At 39.6% G+C, this 23255-nt stretch overlaps 1 protein-coding gene across 2 annotated transcripts in view; it reads left to right on the forward strand.

The window, feature by feature from the left end:
* The window catches only part of LOC119661153 (mucin-5AC-like), a 265154-nt gene that overhangs the window by 181353 nt on the left and 60546 nt on the right, over nt 1-23255 (forward strand). For both annotated transcript variants that reach the window (XM_038070365.1, XM_038070366.1), the window contains one exon: nt 11426-11610. In XM_038070365.1, coding sequence (XP_037926293.1) covers nt 11426-11610 — 185 coding nt within the window. The remainder of the gene's footprint in view (nt 1-11425; nt 11611-23255) is intronic.

The raw sequence follows: 23255 nt of genomic DNA on the forward strand, positions 1-23255 counted from the left end.
CTAATTTCTTAAGATGGCTCAAAAGGGGCTACGAAAAGTCCGAATCGAGATTTGAGTGCAAACGTAGCATTCTCCCTGTGGAGAGTCTTGTCCATCCTGGTCACAGCGTTTGCACCCGATCGTAGGTTCTTGAATAGGATAGTCAACTCTTCCACTATGCACTCCTTTGGAACATGTTTGGGTGTTGCTCCTTCGCTAGAATTGCGGGTTGTTTTGCGGCGCTTAGAGCCGGAAAACGAAACACTCATCCCCTAAAGTGACACAAATCACATATAAAAAAGTATGTTAACACAAATCACAATAGTACTTAGCTTCGGTTGTGCGATGGGTCGGCGCATGCCACTAATAATTTCTGGTGACATTGCCGTGGCGAATGTTGCGACAGGTTCACGAAAAACTGGTTCCTAAAAAATTACAAGACTTTTATGAACGGTTTCCTGGTAGAAATTCCAAAGAACTCCTCTAATCATTTTTTTTTCGTTTTTCAGCTATCATGAAAGACTTACTTGCTTTGAGCTGACTGGAAAGACTCTCAAGCGAACATAATCGCAAGGCGATTAGACAATCGACTGGGCTGGAAGGTTAAACCTTATTTCATGTTAGTCGAAGGTGCCGGTCACATTAGTGCCCGTTCAGACGTACATGTGCCAATGCGTGCTATTGTGGGGGAAAGGATCACAGGTGATTTGCCCGGCAAACTGGTTAAGCAATAAAACGATCGGCTTTTCTACGAATTGGACCTAGTTAGTCCTTAGTTTTACTTTCTTCGCCTACACGGTACACGAACAAAGTCATAGATCTTAATGCCTGGAGTGATCTGCGGTTCTCATAATATGTTCATGGCGCAGTAGATTTCTCTGGGATGAACTCTCTCAGGATAAAGAGAGCCACATACGGCGTCTGCAAGTGGATACGTATTGCATTGCAAGCTCATTAGTGAATTAAGGACACTGATACGAACACTCAAGTTTGGGGAAATCCAGGAAGTAACCGCGACCCAAAAGCGTGTGTGTTACTTGAAGAGCAGCAATATGAGGACGAATGTTCACAAAGCTATCAGCAGAATTCAGACGAAAAATTCGTCGTGCGACTTCAAATAAAATCGATCAGCATTGGAACAATCACTGAGACCGACATATGACTATTCTCGATGACTGGAAGGACGACTGAATCATGATTGAGCGCTAAAGAGAAAATTTGCGGCAGTTATCCAAAACAACATTAATGAAAATCAAATGGAACTAGTGAGCGAGAATGATTTTTCCAAGACCGTGATTTTTTATGTTACACATAAAGGAGTCTAGCATGACGACCAAGATGCAGTGTACCGATCAGCTCATTGGCAGAATCATCGTTTGGCTAAATGAAATAATGAAAGTTGATGTGGTCCTGTAAGAATATTTCTATACATATATACAGAGACATGTAGATTGAAAACTATGATATTGGGGGCTGCTGCAGCACCATACTTGACTACCAAAACCATCTAACAGTTGAGATTGAAGAAAAGGCATCGGCTTCCGGAGGGCAGCAAGCTATTACTTGACAATTTTTATCTTGATGTCTGGGCGGAAGCAGACGATAGAAGTACTTGCATAAAACCTGGTCTAGCAAATAAAACCGGTTTCGACATTCGAAAATAAATGGCCAACTAGCATAAAATAATAGAGGAATTGCACCAATGTCCAGATAGACCCTGCACATTGGTTAACAGCAAACACAACGGAAGTGAGAGCATTAGCAATCCAATCGAATTCGATTGGGGGGCTAACTGCAAAAGTTGACTGGCGCGACGAAATGCATGCATGTTCATTGCCAAAAATTGCAGGTACGCCGTTGGATCAACCTTAGTTAAAAAGGCGAAGATAAACCATTGCTTCTGCGACGTGTCTGAGACGTGTATGTTTACGATGCTTCACTCACGAGCTCAACTCGTTCAATGAGGCTATTCAAAACCAGATTTAAGGTAGCTCTCCTACAGATGCTTGAGATGACGTTACAATACAATTATGTCTGAATGAATTCAATTGAGCTATACACGCGAAAATCATCATTCCCTCTTTAACACCCTTTGGGTACCAAGGTTTGTAGCACAGAGTGGTCCATGATCCATATGACCGTGGCACGATAATTGAAGGAATTCACAGCGGACTTCCGCCAGCAGCGGCTCATTTCGATGGACTGTGTGAAAGGACGATGGAATCTGTCAAACATCATTTGAGACGGACGTTGGTCAAGAAAATAGTAATAATTGAAGAAATGATAACCATTTTGTACCAAAATGAAGATAGTCTAAATTCCTGTCCACTTTACAAACTGAATGATGACTCCTAAGACTTCGACGTGGCCATGCCCAATCACGTTTTGAAGCCAGATGGGGGGTACATTCATAAAGGGTACTCTAATAACAAGATACAATCTAATACAAGAACGACAGCATCAGTTCTTGTTCTTGCTTAACCAGAACAAGTAGAAAATTCGTAAGAACCATCTTAGACTAGAGCAGTTATTTCCAACCAAAGATGAACAATTTTTCCCTAGCAAGTGGGAGAAAGACCTTATTGAAGACGTTATTGAAGACAATTTGGTTTGAGTTGTTTAAATTAGAGCTCAGCATGGTATTCTTAGACAGTCAATGAGTAAAGCATGTTTATTCCCGGTTGATCTCAACGACAACCGAAAATGAAGCTGCGGTGCTAATGGAAATAAGCTAAAGAACAGACGAAACGGTCAAGCGCAAAAGGCGAACTATCAGCGCGAGGAAGGAAGCTCCATGCCTCAAGGTTCCTTGCGAGTTCCATGTTGGCTCATAACTTTGTGTGTTTAGAGTTTAATGGTCCGCAGTCAGCCTATAAACTTCAGGGGTCTGGACCGCGTCAACCAATTTCACTTTGACACAGAAGTTTTGAAAAGGTCGCTGCCATGAGCCTTAATAGTGGCGACTGGAAAGTAGAAGTGGACCAGCAAGGACTACGTCAACATACGTCAACGTTAGTGCCATAGATCTCCTTGCGTATTAACGTTAGGCCATTCTCTGTCTCTTCTCGTTTGTCCACCTTCATCGGCGATTTCGGAAATATATTTCAAAAATTCAGTTGTTTTTCCTTTCTTATTTCAATTTTGTTAAATTAGGAAGAGAAGTTATGGCCACACATCGTCATGATTTATTTAATGTATTAGGAATGATTTTTCGAGGCTGTTTATTATGACCGGCATCCGGTGGCCAGCTAGCTGAGCACAAGGCTATCGGTTCAAATCTCACTGGCAGTGGGATTTGACGTCGGATACCAGTCGACTCAGCTGTGAATGAGTACCTGAGTCAAATCAGGGTAATAGTTTTGGGCGAGCGCAGTGCTGACCACATTGCCTCCTATAGTGTACTGTAGTGTACCGTTCCGGTCTTGAATGGAGGGCTCTAATACACTTCAAGGCCGTGATCCAATATAGATTGTGGCGCCAACGATTATTATTATTATCCAAGGTGCACTTAGCCTGACATCGAAGTGATACATATTTAATATTTAATCCAAATGTTTGGTGATCTTCCTGAAGTCAGCGATAATGTAGGTTGGTGTGGTAGATACAATCTTATTATTTAAGACTTTCAAACCTGGAGAGCCACACTCTGTTTGAAAGCGCTACGTATATACAAACTGAGCTCTGCATCTTGAACATAATGAACTCCTTTGTATATAAAATTTGGGAGATATTTCAAAGATTGTGTAATTTTCTAAATGCAACAAATTGTTGCCAAATTCTATAAAAAGCAATTAGTTCGCCATAAAAGTTCAAGCAATGCAATATCCGAACAAGTAATTCAATCAAGTCCATCCAATTCAATTCGAGGACAAAAGCATATGGAAACGTAAACCAGAATAGCAGTAACGAAGAATTAATGGACTTGAAACTCATTTTGCAATGTAGACATTGCATAATCCGCTTTTATCGCGTACTCTTTTTCTGCCCGGAGGAGTAGCCTCGCAGCATACAATGTGCTCTATGTAGATCTACGCAAATTATGGGCTTTACTCTATTTTGAGCGGATTATTGGATTTAGGGAAGAAGTGAACTATTATCCGTTGCGTCATTGTTGCTGGACTGCAGTATTTGTGATAACATTTTATGTTCTTGCCTACGAAATTTTCCATTAACACACACATCAATTGTTAAATTCATTTATTTTAAAGAACCAAGGATTTCTGAGCATGATAGAGTCAAGTCTCGCTTTCAAGTTCTACCTTCAAATTAAGCCTCTTTGCTAATTCGACCTAGTTCCACTGAACATTTTCCATGAAGCCCATATTCTGTCCAGCTATGCTTCTCGAATTCAGCCCACCTCTCCCCTAATCTCAAGAAGTTAGCAGTGGTAACCATGGTATGGAAATTACTTCAAGACCACAATAAAGAAGTTTATGGTAATCGGAAACCACAATTTCATTTTAAACAATTTCGCCAACCGTACATACGCACAACGAGCATTGTTCATTGCGCTAATGGCGTCATGGCATCCATAAGTGGTGTCAGCTTAAGGATGAAAAGCAACAGTAGTGAAATCACTTTGCTTGCCATTGTTATTATTAGCGTAAATATGTGAAGAGTTAACAGAATGGAGTCTCAATGTCGGTAAATTTGCGTTGTTTATTGTTAGAATTGGTTGAATGAATGGCTGATAGGGTAAATAGCGCCCATTCTATCAGTAAATAATTTGGTTTACATATTCACGTTTATGTAATGCGGTAATTGATATTTTGCATATGCATGTGGGTTGGCAACTAACTGATAATTATAAGTTTTCAACTATATGGTATAGATAACTGGATGAGTTTAATGGAAAGTTCATCAAGACTCAGTTATGAGAATGTCAAGCCAGATTGCGGGCTCATCCACAGCGCTGAGAGTTGCACTAACGCTACGCTCTTGCCAATGAGTGTACACATTTTCAATATTTGATAAAAACTGAGAGCTTGCTGGATTGGCGGTATCTTCGTATGTTCGCCTATGTCGCGACGAATGTTGCTCCTTACTTGCTCTTTCCGACTCTTATTACTCTCCAATTATCTTGTCTCCTATCATCTTCATTATCATTCTTCTCAGTTTTTATTTCTGCCTACTGGGAAGCACTCGCTTTCTGGCATCGCATACTCTATTTTCTAAGCCACTCGGTAGTTTCTCCACGACAGTGCTAGGGCGTAGGAGTTCGAGAGACAACATCTTTGAGACCATTGATAATTTCTCCTATCTAGGGTCAAAAATCACAACCGATAACAGCTACGATGATGAAATCCGCGCACGGTTGTTGACAGCCAACAGAGCCTATTTCAGCTTATAAAAACTGTTCCGCTCGAAACATCTCTTCTTAGCAAGAAAAATTGCCAAGTCTTGCCTTCGAGAGAAGAATCCTCCGAAGAATTTATGGCCCCCTACATGAGGATGGACAATTCCGTAGCCTACATAACGACGAAATCTATGAGCTATACCATGACCGTCAGGTTGTGGATAAAATCCGGCTCAATAGGATACGGTGGGCGGATCACTTAATCCGTATGGATGAGGATGATCCAGCCCGGAAAGTCTATAAGGGCAATATCTATGGTAGAAAAAGAAGACGAGGCAGACCCTGCCTGAGATGGAGCGATGGTGTAGGTCAGGACACCAGACAACTTATAGGGATATCGAATTAGTGGACCTCGGCGCAAAACCAGGATGTCTGGAGTTCCTTATTAAGGCACGCCTAGACCGGATACCGGTTGGTACGCCGTTGATGATGATAAAGTTAAAGAGAACGCATGATAGGACATCCCCTTGTCTTAGAATTTTGTTGATGTTGAACGGTCTCGACAGTGATTCTGCTGCTTTGATATGGCCTGGCACCTTCGCCAGGGTCAATCTAGTCAGTCTCATCAATTTCGTCTTGATACCGGATTCTTCCATGGGCGTATGCAGTTTTACCCTGGCTTTGTTACTATAGCCATCTTTGAAGACGATGCAAAGATGGTGCAAATAATGGCTATATTTCAGCAGTTTTCCCATGGCTTGCTATAGAGGGAAAATCTAATCTGTTGCTGACTTGTCTGGAGTGAAGCCTTTTGGCTATGGGCCAATGATGTTCTGAGCGTATGGGGCTACCCGGTGTAGCAAGATAGCGGACGTGATACCTCTGTAATTTCTGCACTGCCTAATATCCCTCTTTAGGATTGATAATGCTTCGTTCCCAGTCATTAGACATTGATTTGCTGTCCAACATCTTGAGCAGAGGTTTGGTGTAATTGGTCGCCTCCATATTTAACCAATTCGGCTGTAATTCCATCGGCTCCTGGCGACCTATGATTTTTAAGCCGATGAATTGCACGGACTGTTTCTTCTATGCTTGGTGTTGGCTGTATTTATTCGTCGTCTTCAGTTGGCGGCACCTCCAACTAGCCGATATTCTGGTTGCTGAACGGTTCATGAAAATTATCAATCCATCGCTTCAATATGCTCATTCTGTCAGAAATCAGATTTCCTTCTTTATTTCGGCAGAATGAGCACTGACGTGTTGGTAAAACTTGCGCGCTTGGTGCGGTTGCTCCCTGTACTTCTCGAGTTCACAAGTTTGTTGATTCTGTCGGACTTCGTGTTTCTTTCTGTGAAGTCGTTTCTCCATTCAGCGGAGTATGCGATATATATAGTTGCCAGAAACTCATGTGTACGGCGCAGACGGTTGAGACAATGTGCTTCAAATGCTTCCATGATTTTCCGTCAAGTTTTCCCTTCTCCTCCCCTTTCTATGCCACACAGTTCTAGAGCGAATTACTCGCTGGCAATGTTCTGAAAGTGGGATCTATTGCATTGCATAATTGACAATGGAATTGTCGTCCTTTCTCAATGTTATTCTCTGAGCCTGAAGTTCTTCGATGATTCGGCGCTGACATGGGTTAATGGAAGCACCCATACAACGTCATAGAGGTAACATTAGCAAGAAACTGAGAGATAGTTTTTTTTCGACGTTGTTTGTACGACAAGTAACATCAAGTTTGTTCTCACCGCCGGTAGAAATATCGCTTTCAAGATACGCAAACTGTTTGACTACCTTGATATTCTGCTCTTTCGATCTTACTGGTCCTTCACTTCACTCCGACTCTCCTTGCCTACTTCTTTAAGTCTAGATCCACAAACCCTTCTGTGGCGCATAACGCATCAACATCTACACACCAATGCTATCGGTTCCCAGTAATGTGCTTCAACTTCTTTCACGATTTACTCAGAATCTTTTGAGCCCAAACTTGAATCACAGTGAATCTTTCCATGTAGAGTGTAAGTTGTTCTCTAATTCGTCCGGTTTGGCCAAATAAAAAAACAAGTCGGAATACCAGAAGCTCACACTTCAGGTATAAAGGCTTTCTGTTCGTCTTATATGGAAAACTTCTACGCATATTTTTCAATCCGTATATAGCTACAAATCCAACATATTCCTTCATATTTTTTGAAACTAAAAGACAAGACAAAGAAACAAACAAACTGCCTATTACCGACTACTCTACATATCCATCCATAGATAAATTGATCGTACTTAGATTTCCATTCATGTGAGCTCACTTTGTTGTGGTTTTGGCGAATTGGGATGATGACGTCATACACGTTGTAGAATGCACGAAATTCACAACAAATGGCAAAGTTTCACCCTCTATAACTTTGTTAAAAATAGTTGAATTTTCTTCAAACTTGAACAAATTGTGCCTCATATCGTCTTTTATACAAATGCAGTTCTAGCATGCACTTAAGGGGGGTTTCCGGCTAAATTTCGAAAATATAGAAATTACTATCATTGATTTTATTTGTACAGATATCGGAACGGGATGTATTTTGAGGCCTAGATTTCGTTTAGATACAGTACTGTGATTTTTTTTCAGATTTTTCTGTTGAATAGGTTCTGAGAACGAGACTTGTTACACATTTTGAGGTTCATATTTTGAGCTGTCACTGCCCTACATTTCCCAATATCAAATGTGGGACCAGTTTTGAAAAGTACTAATTAAGCCCCGCATGACTACATTCTATGGAAAAAAAATTGCATCCTCCATTTACATGTATGGGGAGCCACACAATCATACAAACATCCCATCGATTCTAATCACACAAAACATTAAAAATAGTTCATCTTGTTTTTGTTTAAGGACTTTCTCAGTTTGAACATTTGCTTGTTAGGGACAAGACAAATAATTATTGAATCCACCTAATAATAAAGTCACAGGGGAAGTGGGGAGGGAGAATCAAATTGTCCGAACCATCGGAGAAATTGTTTGTGGAAGCCACTTCACTGTTTGGACGTTATAAACAAAAGTTTTCAAATTCAAAATAAGACCAGAGGTGGCTAGGGAGGAAGGGGGTGGGTGATCGTCGACTATGATGAGCCGCGTACCCTAAAAAGAAGTTAATAAATTTATTTCTAAATGGCAAATGAAATATATCCCAAAACGAAAGGATGTCTTTGCAGAAACGGTTGAAACCTTTCTTGGGAAATATAATTTTCATGGCAGAATAGGTGGAAAACTGCCATACATCAGCAAGGAAAAAAAGTTTCAGGGCTTTAGCTTCGTAAAGAATATTTTAACAAGGATGTTGGCCTTTGGAAAACGATAAATACCGGAAACTTTTATAATCAAATTATTTTTAACTTTTTCTAAGATAATACAAGTTTTATTTACACAATTCAATCTAGATGGCTTTGATGGGAAAAGATTCCTGTGGCGGAAACCATATACAGAGTTTAGTCCGCCGAATATTCGGGTGATGGTATGGGGGCATTTTTCCAACGCAGCAATAAGGAATATTTACTTTATAGACGGTAAAATGGTTAGATTTCAATATTTACACATTTTAAAGCAAAATGTGAGGCAAAATGCTGAGGAGCTGAATACATTGGACAAATTCGCCTTCTATCAGAACAATGATCCCAGGTACATTTTCTATGCTCTTGAAATGTATCTCTTTTAAAGTTATCCGGAAGTTCTGAAGACACCTTCGCAGTTATCAGATCTGAGGGGGAGTCAATCGTCCACGGATAATAGTGAATACTGTTAATTAGGCTCCACTCACGATGATGAGATGTTTTGGTGTCGCACAGGCTATAGTGCTAGTTTTGTATTCCGAAGCGGTGAACTTTAACAATACGACTTTATAAGTCGAAACGAGTGCAAAAGTAACTGAGAGGAAGTCATTGCATTACATTTCATTTAAATACATTAAATGTGCTGACCTAATGTCTGCACTTGGGTGGGCACTTGTTGCTTTGTAAATGCACTAAGCGGAGTTTAATTTATTAAAGTCTGGTAGAATAGGTGCGTGTGTGTCAGGATAAATAAGGTTAAAAAAAATTTTGTAAATGATCCATTAATTAAAACTAAGACTGATGACTGATGACTTTGACTAAAGCGCGTAAATTCTGCGACCTGTACCATTTTCAATTTTGTTTTTTTGTTTGCATTTTTTGATGATGAACTCACCTTTCAAATGTTGCAAACTCTCAACGCTCCAGGTATTGCTATTTACAAGGTAAGATTAAACTTCAATGTAATTGTTTGAATGGACATTTCATTGAGACTCAAATTAAACAATTACCAGCATTCCAAAAGACTATTGCCTCAATCTTTCTATTGTTTTCGTTAGTTCAACAATAGGGCACAAAACTTGTCAGATAATGATAAAATTATGCTCATGTATGCATGGTTCTCAATTACCGCCTCTCCACATATTGACAAAAGTTTTTTCATCGTAGCCTTCATCCGGTCCAAGGGCGACAATGATCATATCTAGTTAAAGAGTTAAAACAATTTACTTGTTCCCAGAGCCTGAGAATGGTCATTGGCTAAAACAACGAACAGATGCCGATATGTTAGCATGCATGCTTGCATGTTGTATGTTTGCTTGTTTCTACATGGAAATGCTTGACAATGATATTAACGACCATCAACAGCATTCTTTATAAGACGACGTACTTAAGTGCACATACTTGTACTATCTTTGACTTTACAGCATCATCCCATCCCAAAGAGGGCGACATTACCCACTTTTCCTTTGTCAACATTTCTATTTCTTGGTTGAGCATGAATGATATGAGTATGTTGTTAAACGATATAATATTTGTTGTGTCATGTGATGGATGTTCATTTGGTCCATAATGTTCAGGCGGGAGGCAAGACGAGATGTAGACGTCTGAGTTGTTATATGGATCAGCTTACATATTCGGTGTGAGCTGCTCCTTTAATAATATTGCATGCCAAACATGACCGACTCAAGTATCCACTTTACTCTTGCTCTCGTCAATAATACTGAAGTTATTCGCCATTAAAACCAGTTTATGGTATACCCGATATCAAAGAGGTAATTAAATCTAAGCCAGAGCGATTTCTATCAACACATTGTCTGTCCTGAAGGTGACCGTCAATGGGAATTTTTCGGAGAGTGCTGATGACCGAAGAAAATCTCCATAAATTTGAGGCCTTGGTATTCAGTCTTGATTTGAATTGCAACATATTAACAAAATACAGAGTGTGAAGCAAAGTAAATAATCTTCATGCGTGCATCTCTCTAGTGGAGCTAAGCTTCCAAAGTTATTGCGATTTCGCTCATTGACTTGGATGAAATACTAACACCAAAACTATATATATATACTATATATAATCCTCTAAATATTGCAACAGAATATATTTGGGACAATATCTTTTTCCATATTTGGGTCGAGATATGTTTTCGGGAATATTGAAATCAACATGAATTGAATTGAAATCGCTGATGATAGTAATCATGTTGTTTATATGTTAGTAATAACGCTGATATGCTGCACGTAGTCACACTGATATTGACATACAATTAGCCGATCAAAAAGGAATAAACAATGCGCATTTAACCAATTTTGTACAATCATTTTGCATTTACCGCAGCTTTACTATTGACTAGTCAAAAACTTGGTTGTCAACCCTCAACATCTCTCAGAAAAAGCATTTCAAGCCTTCTACAGTCTGCATACTACAAGCTCAACACATTGACCGCTATTCTAAAAAGTGAAATATGAAATGAAAATGTCGCCCAAGTGACTGCTCTAGAATTACAAATGTGGTATCACCAGACTTACCTCAATATTCATGCGCACCCATAGCAGTAGTAACATACCCATAAACATGCATAGTGAGTTCTCTGAATAGCGACTTAAGTAACCTTGTCAAGCCACCTATAGGCTGCTAGGCTGCTCCAGAAACATACTAACAATAAATAGAGGAAAAAGCATGCCGCACACTTGCATGCCGGCCGCAACCGATATTTTTGAAAAGTAGTTCAAAGTCATGCGACAATTCCACTAAGATGAAGCTAATGACGTTCATTGAAATGCTTCTACGAAAATAGAAAATAAAAAGTTACTAATGTTTTTCTCTCTGTTTACTCCCAATAGGTCACCGTCGGAACGTTCTGGAAAAGGATGCTGCGGGCAATGGTTTGCTGGACCACCGCTACGAGCGTTGATCGCTGTAGTGGCGTTGGGTGGTGTAGCATGTGCCCTTGGTGGAGCAGCTTTGGGAGCGACAGGTTTAGCCGGACCACCTACATCCCATTTGACGGCGGCTTTATTAATGATTGGTAAGTTGATGACTATATTATCTTTTGCACTTTACAAAGATATTTTTGTCTGCTCGCCAGTGAAGTATTTGGAATTAGATTTTTGACACGCAATTAATTTGCGACTATTATGCAAGAAATTGATTGACATGTATTGTCCGACTTAATGGCCATCGTTTCGTTTATTGCCGGTCACTTTGCTAGATACTGTGGAGTAGATAAGATCAAGGACGGGATGGAAATTTCGGGAAATGTCTATGCGATTGTAACAGCTTTGTTATAAATTACACTATTGGGTTCCTCTTATCTTTATATCTGCATTTAACTAGCGGCAATGGATACAGCGAAATCTTGAAAGACATATATTCGTATGGTCTTTTATACATTTTCTTTAATTATGAAAAAAAGTTTTCAATAAGTGGTAGATAATGACATGTTGAAAAACTCTCAAAACCGCCTTGATTTTAATATTGTTATATTATATATATTTTGTGTATAATCTCAGCTATGTTATTATCTACAATTAAAATGTATTCTATTTGTTCCATCAACCACGAGTAAACTTACAGCTTTCCCGACTTCGGTCTACGTTTTTTTTTGTGTACTGAAGCCTGTATTGCCCATCCACTCATCCGGTTTTGTTCGCCACTTTCTGTCTTTTTTGGGTCAGTTTTCAAATATTATTTAAGCACGACCCCTGCCGCATGGCCCGGTATGCCAAGTTCCATTACAGTCGAAGGATTCCTTTTTGAGGTTTTGTGTGAAACGTCTGTCTGTCACATATATTACCACAGAAATGATTGCTCCCATTGATATGAAATTTGTTAGAAAGATGGGACGTTAAGTTTAAGGGGGTCCCCATACAAGCGAAAGGGGAGGGGGATATATGATATACCAAATGAAAGGTTTCGACTAGTACTTTCCGTAGGCGGTATTAGTTTTGACTTTGATTGCAAAAAAGCGGGCTGCAGGGGTCCAAAAGAGGTCAGTTATTTTAAGGACCCGTTCTCAGAACCCAACCAAATATTTGAAAATAAATACGGTGGTCCATGCAGATGGTATAAAATACTTTCTATACCAATACCTGTTTAAATAAAGATATTTATTTAAGTTTTATGATATTACCAGATTTATTATAAGTAAATTTTTCCAAAAATAGTTCGGGAACCGCTTTATCTTGGAATTATCAACTTTTGCAATACTATAGCCTATACCATAGAGCATGATATTACCAAGTTCGGTGGATATTGCACTATTACTAACAGAGTTATAATAGTTCGAATTTGTCAGTATTGTACAAATTCCTTCCATTGTAAGACTTTGAATGTCAGTGTCATATTAAAGTTAATGGTCTGATAAATTAAATGCATAAAAATTACGAGCTTGGTACAAATGGAATAAATGACCATTCAAATAAACGTTTCTACCTCAAGCCTTCAGCTTCCTGTTTCCCGACTTGTTATTTAATAAGGAGTCTACATTTGCATTTTGTTCTTTCGACTCTTTAAGGAAAGCGAAGAGTTTGAACCCAATACTGTGGCTCAGTGAGTTCAATCGTGTCATTGAGGACAGTAGAACACCAACAGACGAAAGCACAACTGTGCCAATATGGAAAAAGAAGGGTAGTCCAGCAGCATGTTCAAATTAGTGTCTGATCCAGTTGCTCTGTCACTCTATAAAAGCTTTTGAATGCATTTGATAACCGGATTCGCAAAATCGTTCAAATAACCGTGAATCAGCTCAGGTTTGCCAATAACTGCATAACTACTGACGAAATAAAAACTATGCGGCTACTCACGGAGAAACATCATGAAAAGTATCGCTCTCTTTACATTGCACTTCTGGATCTAGAGAAAACATTTGACCATGTCATCTGACCTTCCGTGCGGCAAAACCAAAAACACTCGTGCGCTGTGATATATTGCTTTAATACTACTACTCTAAAGTACATTTCGAAATATGGCGGGTATATAAAAGAGGGTTTGGTGTCTTTGTCGATGTAAGTCAAGGGAATGTCTTCTCACCACCTCTCTTTCTTGTTATGAACACTGTTTCAAGGGACAAACAACGCCCAGCGCCCAAGTGTTTCATACCAAAACTGATCTGGAGTAACTTGTTCAAAAACGGAAGTTTTATTTCCTGATCGTGGAGACATTGGCAGAGGCGTCTGGTATAGTCATGCAACTTGCGCTGATGATATCTCACTTGTTAAAATTGGTCTGAACATTGAAGTCGATGGAAAACGACCAAAAAAACCATGGTTTGATGCGGTGGTTGGTGAAAGCTTAGCAACCCCATCCAGCAGGCCTTTGACAGAGTAAAATCTTTTCCATCAGTTTTCAAACATCATTCATGCCCCCGAAGGTTGTACACATTCACCGCATCGGGCAACTATGTTAATTCCGAATTCCACTAGAGTCGAAGGATCCCTTTTCACTTAATATGGAATCTACCTTTGCATTTTGCTCCTTCGATTCTTTGAGGAATAGCTAGTTGCGATTTTTTGCGTCACATCCTGTCTCCAAGTTTCCTAATGCCTTATTGGATTTGGACAATAGTTCCTAGTTGGTTGAAGTTCGTTTAGAGGGTTGAGCTAGCTTAACTTAAAAAATTGGCGAACCGTGAAGTTGCGCCCGCAAGTGCTTAAGCTTCGCTAGAATATCCTGTCGACACGCTTGTATTCCTCTGTGCTGGCCAGTTTGTCCCACGTATTTGTCATTTGTAGCAATTTATGCGGTAAAAAAGTGACGAAATTCTTGGTCAATTTCGCCAAGAGATTTTTCTTGAAGGAGTTTATGTATACTCCAAAGCTTTTCATACTCCTGAACATCTTGCAATACAGAGGTATCTATTGAGTGTAATTTGGAGCATTCACAATTCCAAGGACCTCTGATGCCCTGCCTGGTACAGTTTGCTTTAATTTCTATTGTGGGCAATGTTGGGTCATTGATGTGATATGTTACCCTTGTATATATACCCTGTGAGTTGAGGTTTCATAAGACAATCAAAGGATTCCCTGTTTATCGTGAAAGAGATAGAGATTTATGGGCTAACGACCTGTCAATTTCGAAATTTCGGATAGGGACTGACGGCATGACTACCACCTATGGCTATTGGCCAACAGTATCGAGTGCCCCCAGAATACTCGCGTTCTCTAACGTTGAGACTTTGAGACTGAGGCTTTCGCGAAATAATCGGTGCAGTTCCATCTCTAATGGGCGATCTGGAAAAAATTATGTTTGCCATTAGCGCACTCAAATAGATGGCCTCCTAGCCGAACTTTTCTATGAAGTCTCTGCAGAGAGAGAGAGTTCACTCATTCGTAAATGTTTGGTAATCTGAGTCGGTGGAAGAAGGAGAATATCAAGGAAGAATAGAACTCGCCTGAGGGGCAACACCGGGGGAGTACGTACTTTCGTGACGTCTGCCTCCTGATGTTGTGCAGATATTAGCTGAAATTATCCCAGAACGCATCAAGGAACGCCTGGTAAGCTTAATTGATAGAGAGGAAACCTGTTTTCGTTCTGGATCAGGGAAACAGATGACGCATCATTTTAGATAACGTACCAGGGTAGAATCTCAGAGGCATGTGAAGTGGAAAATGGAAAATGGCGGTCAGAGTTGCCTCTTGCTATCGGTAACGTTCTTCATACAGCGTTATGTAGAGGTAATGGAGGGGTTTAATGATTGACTATGTCGTCTTTCCTGAATAACCTCGTCTACACTGATGATATCGGCTTGCTTTCCCATTGGCCAAATGGCTGTGGATATGAAAAAGGTCAGACTGAAAATGAATATCAGTAAAACCAAGCTAATCAGCGTGACGGTTCGTCGCACGCTTCCTATTTGCATTGATAGGCAGAAGTTTTGTTTCTGCCGACGTTGGCACCGAACTTGATATCACTCGGCGCATTATCAGCGCTATTTCTAGCAATTTCTCCTGCTGTTTCTGCAAAAAAAATATAATTTCATACCAAGCGGGAACATCGGTTCTGATAAGAGAGAAGAAAAGGAGGAATTTTTCAAGCCCTGCTAATTTCTCGGTGATTGAAGTGGAAATTTCAGTGAGAAAAAGGGAAAGTAGATGTATTTTGTTTAAGATATACGGGTGAAGGGTCCTAAGTCTGCATCCACATGATGCCGAACCAGACCAAATGGAAAGCAACTTACCCCCCCTTTTTTTTGTCCATGGACCCCTCGATTAGCACTTAGCACCCAAAACGGATGCGGACCTAGGACCCCTCAATTCTTAAACAAAATATGGCTCTGGCCAAGCTTTGGGCCAAAGTATGGGCGGATTTACGCACAATATAATTCACAGTCGTGTTCTGCGGATTATATAAAGGAGCATTGAACATGTGCGAGCCATTGTTATTTTTTCGTTTGTGTGTGTCCTTTTTTCCAGCTAATTTTATAGTGAAAAGAAAGACAAATTTTATTTTTTAATGCCGGATAGTGAGTTTTTTATTCCTTATATACTGGTATTCCGAGGACCAGTTGTCCTCTTCCTCACTGAGTTTTTGTCTACCTGCGAGCCGTTTCGGTCACGCTGCTCCCAGAGCAGAGGTGAGGTATTATAGCATTTGACGATCTGCCTCTGCCCTGGTAAGAAACCGTAACGTCGGCTTCGCCTAATACTATTCGGATGGCTTAGTGATTGGAGCGCCAAAAAGAATGCTTCTGTGCTTGCCTTATCAATTTCCGCTGTACAAGGTCTTTCACCAAGTCCTGTCAAATTGTTTGGAAATATTATCAACAATCCAGTTTGTACGAAATTTTTTTTAAAGATCATGGTTACAAGCGTATAAGTTGTAGGTAGCAAAAGTATTGAAGCCAGCACTACAAACATGTTGGTCCTACATTCAATGTTTGGATGCTGAAATTGTGTGAATTTCTAAACAAAATATCCTTCACCATGGGGCTCATTTCCATCCGTTCGTACAAAACTATCATATCTGACGTTCCGGAGATGTAAGATAAATTATCGAACATCCTCTGGAAGTACGTCAGGTGGCAGTTTGATCTGATTGAGTGATCTTCATTTCGGTTTTCGTCGAATTGATCTGGCAGAATACTAAACGCACTAGGATATGAGTGACAAAAGTGGTGCCCACTGGCTAACATAACTTATTCACATCTACTAAAGTTGTTATTAACCCCACCAACCCAACCAGTGACCTAATCGATGGAGAAATTTCAGAAAATTACTGTAAAGTTTCTTATTTTTGGTTTTAATTTTGTATACATCAGAGGGAAAAGAAGTTTTTTTTTGGAAATAAGAAAATCTTTGGGTGTGGTTCTTCCTTTTTAACAAATAATTCAAACTAGGAATGAAACTGCTAACCAAACTCTCATTTAAAATTATCCGTCCGCAGACTAGTGTTTGTTACAATCTTTCAGTATGTCCTTAATAGCCATGCATCATCCGCGGTTTTAAAAAACACAATAACTCTTGGAAAGTTTCGGTAAGTTTTCATAATATTTGGGCAATGATTGAGGAAGCAATCAGAAACCGAGGTATTATATGATGTTTCAAATAGTTTTAAATCGAAAATAATCACCATAAAAATCTCAATGGAATGTGAATGGCTTAAGCAAATATCAGGCTGACGTTAAACTTCCCATAAGAGTAAATCGCATTTGTGTTTTTCTAATACCGGAAAGACAATCTACGGAAGAAAGCAATATGTTCAGTGTTCCCGTTTATACTTTTTACGATGCTAAACAACTCTGGAGGCAAAGCCAGAGGTAGCTTAGCGATTTTGATTCATTTAATATTTTTATTCACAAAATAGTTGGCCAAAAAATGTAGAAATTAGTAATCATACAAATGCGAAATCGATAATAGTATCCCACTAAGTAAACGATTAAAAAGATCAATCATGCATTAATTAAATGCTTGACTGTATCAACAAAATTGTACTAGAAACCATCTTCAGAGGAATATTAGCGAAATCACGAAATTACTCACACTAGCGTTTACAGAGGATTTGAAGTCTGATGTTCAAGGGATGATATAAGTCGACCGCTGCTTAAGGGAAGCAGCTGAGACGGTCAATAGGTCAGTCAGCGTGGCCCCTTCAGGATCTATATAAAATTGTGCCTCAAAATTCACGTCTAGTCATTACTTTCTTGTTCAATAACTTCTCGTCCATTTTTAAAAAATTTTGTAAAACAAAACCTCATTAAAATCGGTACAATGTCTGTCCAAGCAAGCCGCAGCATGTGGCTGGCACAAGTTGATAATTACGTCGAAACAGGGAATATCTGCCATCAAGCAAATTCGCACCGTCATGAATAACAGTAATGAAGCAATGAATAGACGGCAAAACCGAAGTGATGAATTTTGACTATTTAGGTCTGCTAACTTCCACGTGCAGTTCCAATCACTGCACACTTCTCGAGGCATGCACTACTTTGTTATTTTGTTAAGGCCGCCATCCACGATCAGGCCGGCCTGTAAGTTATACCTGAACAGTTTGCAGTTAACCGACCGCCGGAACGTAGATGAGATCCGGCTGGCCTGCCACTTGGACTGTTCATGCGGCCGGTGATGGATTGAAAAACGGTTTGGCCAGAGTTAGGCAGCTCCTTTTCAATCATTTGTAAATTAGTAGTAAGTTGATGCTAACTAACTTTTTTTTGGATTTTTCTCAAATGCTATAGTTCCAATACATTCTTACTGGTATTGAAATCGATAAGTTGATAGCTCAGTTCAGTTTCAGTTTCTTATTGAGTTGAGTAATGAACAGAGATCTTGGAGAACCCACATCTGTAGCAGCAAATCCTCCTCTTCTTCATTCAATCCAGATAACCTCGGTAAACCTGGCGACAACTTTAGTATTATAAGCGGTTGATGGCTGTTAGAGTTGCAGTCTCATGCTCGGAATTCGTCAACAAACTCCCTTACTATGACTGTTAATGTGTGGAATAAAACCAGCGTTCGTTTTGGTTACAACCCCCAATTGAAACGGGTTCCATCCTTCGATCCCGAAATCAATTTCTGTTGACCTGAGCTAGCGATATACCATGATCAATCGATGGTATCCGTCGCAACAGCATGTGACCATGCTCGCTCAAAAAGCGTTACCTCGATTAGGATATCTACGCACCGTCGCTGTAAAATTGAATCCTTACAAATGTATAACTTGTATCCGTGGACGTAACTCGTTATTAGGTACTATTTCCAACGCAACTAGAAACTTACTTGTCCTTTAAGTTTTTGGCAACATAGAAGATCATGGACCATTTTTGTCCTTCAGGCTTTTTTGTCTACCATGAGTAATCAAACCTTAGTGATAACCAAGGTTAATCAACACTAAACTGAACGTTGACCCGACAGAAACCAAATAGTAAATTAAACTGATCGCAAATACTTTTCAGAGTAGAGTAGCAGAATCAGTATTTCCAGAGACAATCGATTATGAGACCAAAACCATCACAAGAGTATATGCATTTATCATGTTATGATCATACTACAATGAATATCACACTAAAGTGTCATATTTAGTAATTTGGGTTGCAGTAAATTTACACGTAAAAACAGCTTTGAGCCTGACACAAAATCTTAAAAATGACAGGCCTTTATTTATATTTCGCTGAAGAATATACTGGGAAGGTTGGTAGAAGGGAAACAGACGCTTGGTCTTTAAGGAAAAGATGCACATATATGTAATAATCGGTAAAGTCAAGTGTACGTGGAGCTTCTTCAAGAAAGAAGTTCAAAGACTAAATGTCATCTCTATCCGCCAACTTGAAATCTAATTCTGGAGCCAGAATAAACTAAAGATCCCGAGTTACCTTCCTTTTATGGAAATTTTCGATATTAACGCAGATATTTGCGTTCAAAGTTTTTCAAGAGATTCTTTCATTTTTCGAACGTTTCCCCAGGTCCTACACTCCCTCATCTATGTATACACTATTTTGCATGTCCTTTTCTGGCTTAAACCAGTGATTACAAATTTCGCTCCCTTTTGTTGAAAATCTTTTGCAGAGTTTCATTTGGCTTAATGATTTAAGGGACCCATATTATATTTTCAGGCCTATTTTGAACTTCAATTGTGGGGTATCTCACTTTATGTTATTTAGAAAATGCCAAGGAAAAGTAGGAATATAATATGTCGAGCTTCATCAACCATTAAGGCACAAATATCATAATAAGATACAATCCGTTATGGATATTACATCCTTCAATAGCAGCATTAGGGTTTGCCCAAAGAACAACATTTTTCGCAGAACAGCTAAGTTCTGTGTTCTTATCTACCAAAAGGAATAATCTTCCCCAGATTCATCATTGCTTTTGTAGTTGTACTACCTAATGGTGAAGTCTTGATTTCTAAAACATTTTTAAGGTTTTGTGTCACACAAAACCTTGTTAAAATAGATCCAATGTCTGTCAGCCCGTCTATTTACCTACCTATCCGTCTATTACACGGAATTTACTCCGAAATGACTAGAGGTATCGTTACGAAGTTTAATGAGAATTTGTGGTTTGTGAACCGCTACGCATGCATGCATCATTTTGTTTAGATTTAAGGGAAGGTTTCCCATATGTGCGAAAGGGGCGAGCAACATTTTTTTTTCATAGAATATGGTCATGTGTGCTATCAAATGAAATTAGTACGTTTCGCTACTTATTTTTTATATTGGACGGAAAGTAGGAGAGTGAGGACTCCGAATGTGTACCCTAAAAAATGAAACAAGTCTCGTTCTCAGAACCTATCCAATCGAACAATCTGAAAAAATCACCGTGATGCATCTATACAAATTCTGAGTTTCAAATTAGATCACGTTACGATATCTGCTCAAACAAAGTTAATAACATCATATTACGCAGTTAATTTTAAAAGTACAAAATGGTATTAGTGTACGTAGTAATATTTAATATAATTCTGAAAAGTTTGAAGAGAATCCAACTATTGTTGGTAGCGTTATAGAAGGTCAAAGTTTTGTATTTCACGCCAATTTATTGTACTCTGAGACAGTGAATTCGGATGTACGGCGGATTTGGAGTTTGGAAACAGATCAAGGAATATTTTGAATATTTAGCTGTGTACGGGTGGAAAAACATGAATAGAAAGTTTGTCACAAGATAAACATACACATCATTATACCCGAAGCGTTCAGTTTCCAGTATTCCACCTTATTAAGGTTTTGTGTAAAACAAAACCTTATTAGAATCAGTTGACTGTCCACCTAACTATCTGTCTGACCGTTCGCCTTTTTTTGAGTTAAAAGAAGAAAGAGCTTAAAACCTACCGTTGGCTCCTGCCATAGGTTTATGTCAGATCTGTACTCATTAAAACCACTTCCTACTCACATACCCCGCAGGGCTGCCCTTTTCGGTATTATATCATCGGGCAGGATCAGTTACGAACTACGGCCCGTATTGGTACCTATAATCATCACCATCATTATCCTCCGAAGTTCCTCTTTCCTGAGCATATTACGGTTTGTCTTCATTCGTTTTCCCACCGCCTTCCAACATGTTTCAGTGGCTTGCATGGTCCACGATATTCTCGGGTGACAACTGCGCACCGGCGACAATTTCCTCCTCCGCCTTATGTGCAGCAAATCTTGGACAGTAAGAACTGCTTGTTTCACACCCTCCTGAAACATATCACATGTTGGGCAATATGTAGGACTGTCACGCCCAAAGCGGTAAAGATATGCGCGATATCCTCCATGCCAAATTGAGTTTGATCGTAGCTAACCGCTCCATGGTTTCCTTCAATCCACTTTGCGACATTCGGGATAATTCGGTAAGTCCATCGTCCTTCCAGAGAATCGTAGTATTGAAGTATTGCTTCCGTTCGCACCAACTGTCGAAGATAGGTGTAGAAATCGCCAATTGCGTCGTAGAGGCGTCAATCCCCGTTCACCAAGATGTCGATGGGGACCATGTTGTACTGTACGCGCACCATGCCCGCAACGCACTTAATTGGAGCTGGATAAACCAAAATCGAGCCAACAGCTCTGGAGATAAGGAGCCGAGAGCTTTGCCGTAGTCCGCCTATACTCAGTAACATTTCCGCCAATAAGTTCTAACTCCTGATGCTTTCCTTGCTAAACTTCCAAAATTTTGCTACCCAGATATTTGAGCCCTGATTGCGCATGTATTGCCTCCTTTGTGGATATCTCCTTGATGTCTTGTGCCAGGATAGTCACTCTGATATCATTTGCGAAACCAATAAGTGTTCCCCTTTTGAGGAGTTCTAATCTCAAAATTCCATCGTATACTATTATCCACAGAAGTAGACCGAGGACCGATCCTTGTGAAGCCCAGCGGTTATGTAAGGTGTCTTGGGTTCACCATTCGAATCGTAACACAATCGCCTCTCACGGAGAAACTCTGTGGCGATACGCACGAGGTATTTGGAATTGCCTAATTTAGCTAAAGCCTGAATTATTTTACACCAGTTTGGAGAATTGAAAGTATTCTTCACATCGAGAGTATCTACCACGCAGGATTTACTGGCCGCCATTGCTGCTTCCGCAATTTTCGCCACCGTACTGATAGGCATATAGGCCTACAAGACGAAAAATCGCCCAAGGGCTTATTTGGCTTTAGAATTAGCGCTAGCTTCTGTTGTTTCCGCTTTTCCTGGAATGACCCTTCTTTGTCCGTCTGTCTTACTGTGAGTAAGTGTCACATCTTATATCTCAGAAACCGGTACTCGTGTTGATACCAAATTTAGTAGAAAGATGGTAGCTATAAACACCCTCGTATGCAACGAGTAATATAGTTTTACGTTTAGTTTTGGGGGAGAGGAGTGGTCCCATACATATGAAGGGCAGGTTCTTTCCACCTATATTCGGTGGTCATTTGGGGTATCAAATAAAAGGTATCCATTTGTACTTTCCGAAGCCGGTATTTGTTGCGACATTATTTGCAAAGGGGAGAAGTGCGAAAAGGGTCAGCTGCTTCAAAGACCCGTTCTCAGAAACTACCCAAACCAAAAATCAGAAAAAAATATGGTGGTCTATGCACATAACTTCTTGGCATCAAAATACTCTCCATATTGATATCTGTTTAGATAAAGTTGATAATAATATACTACCATATTTCTTATTAGTATATTTGTTAGAAATCGACTAGAAACCCCCTTAAGTTTATGCTGGAATTATTATGTTTTGCAGTAATCTAGGCTAGGCTATACAGCATAGCACTACGCAGTTTGGTGGAAATCACACCATTACTAAGAGTTATGGTAGGTCAAATTTGTCACTTTTGTGCAAATTTATCGCTAAGACTTTGAATGTCAGTACCATACTAAAGGGAATGGTGTGGAAAACTAAATGCATAAACATTGCGAGTTAGCTACAAATGGGACAACTGCCCACTCAAATATATTTATATGAGTAATACACAAAACCTTAAAAATATCGAAGCTTTTAGTTTCCGGTTTCCGGGCTTTTTAAAGTTTTTGTGTAAATACAAAATCTTATTAAAATCGGTTTATTGTCTGTCTGTCTGTCTGTCCGTCTGTCTGTCTGTCTGTCCGTCACACTCATTTTTCTCGGAGACGGTTATAGCGATTGACACCAAATTTGGTAGAAAGGTGGGAACTGTGAACGCTCACGCATACAGTGAATTACATCTTTTTATGTCGAATTTAAGGGGGGGTCCCCATACACGCAAAAGGGGGGTGTAAAATTTTTTTTCA

This window comes from Hermetia illucens, chromosome 1 (genome assembly GCF_905115235.1).
Source record: "Hermetia illucens chromosome 1, iHerIll2.2.curated.20191125, whole genome shotgun sequence".
Taxonomy (NCBI): Eukaryota; Metazoa; Arthropoda; class Insecta; order Diptera; family Stratiomyidae; genus Hermetia; species Hermetia illucens.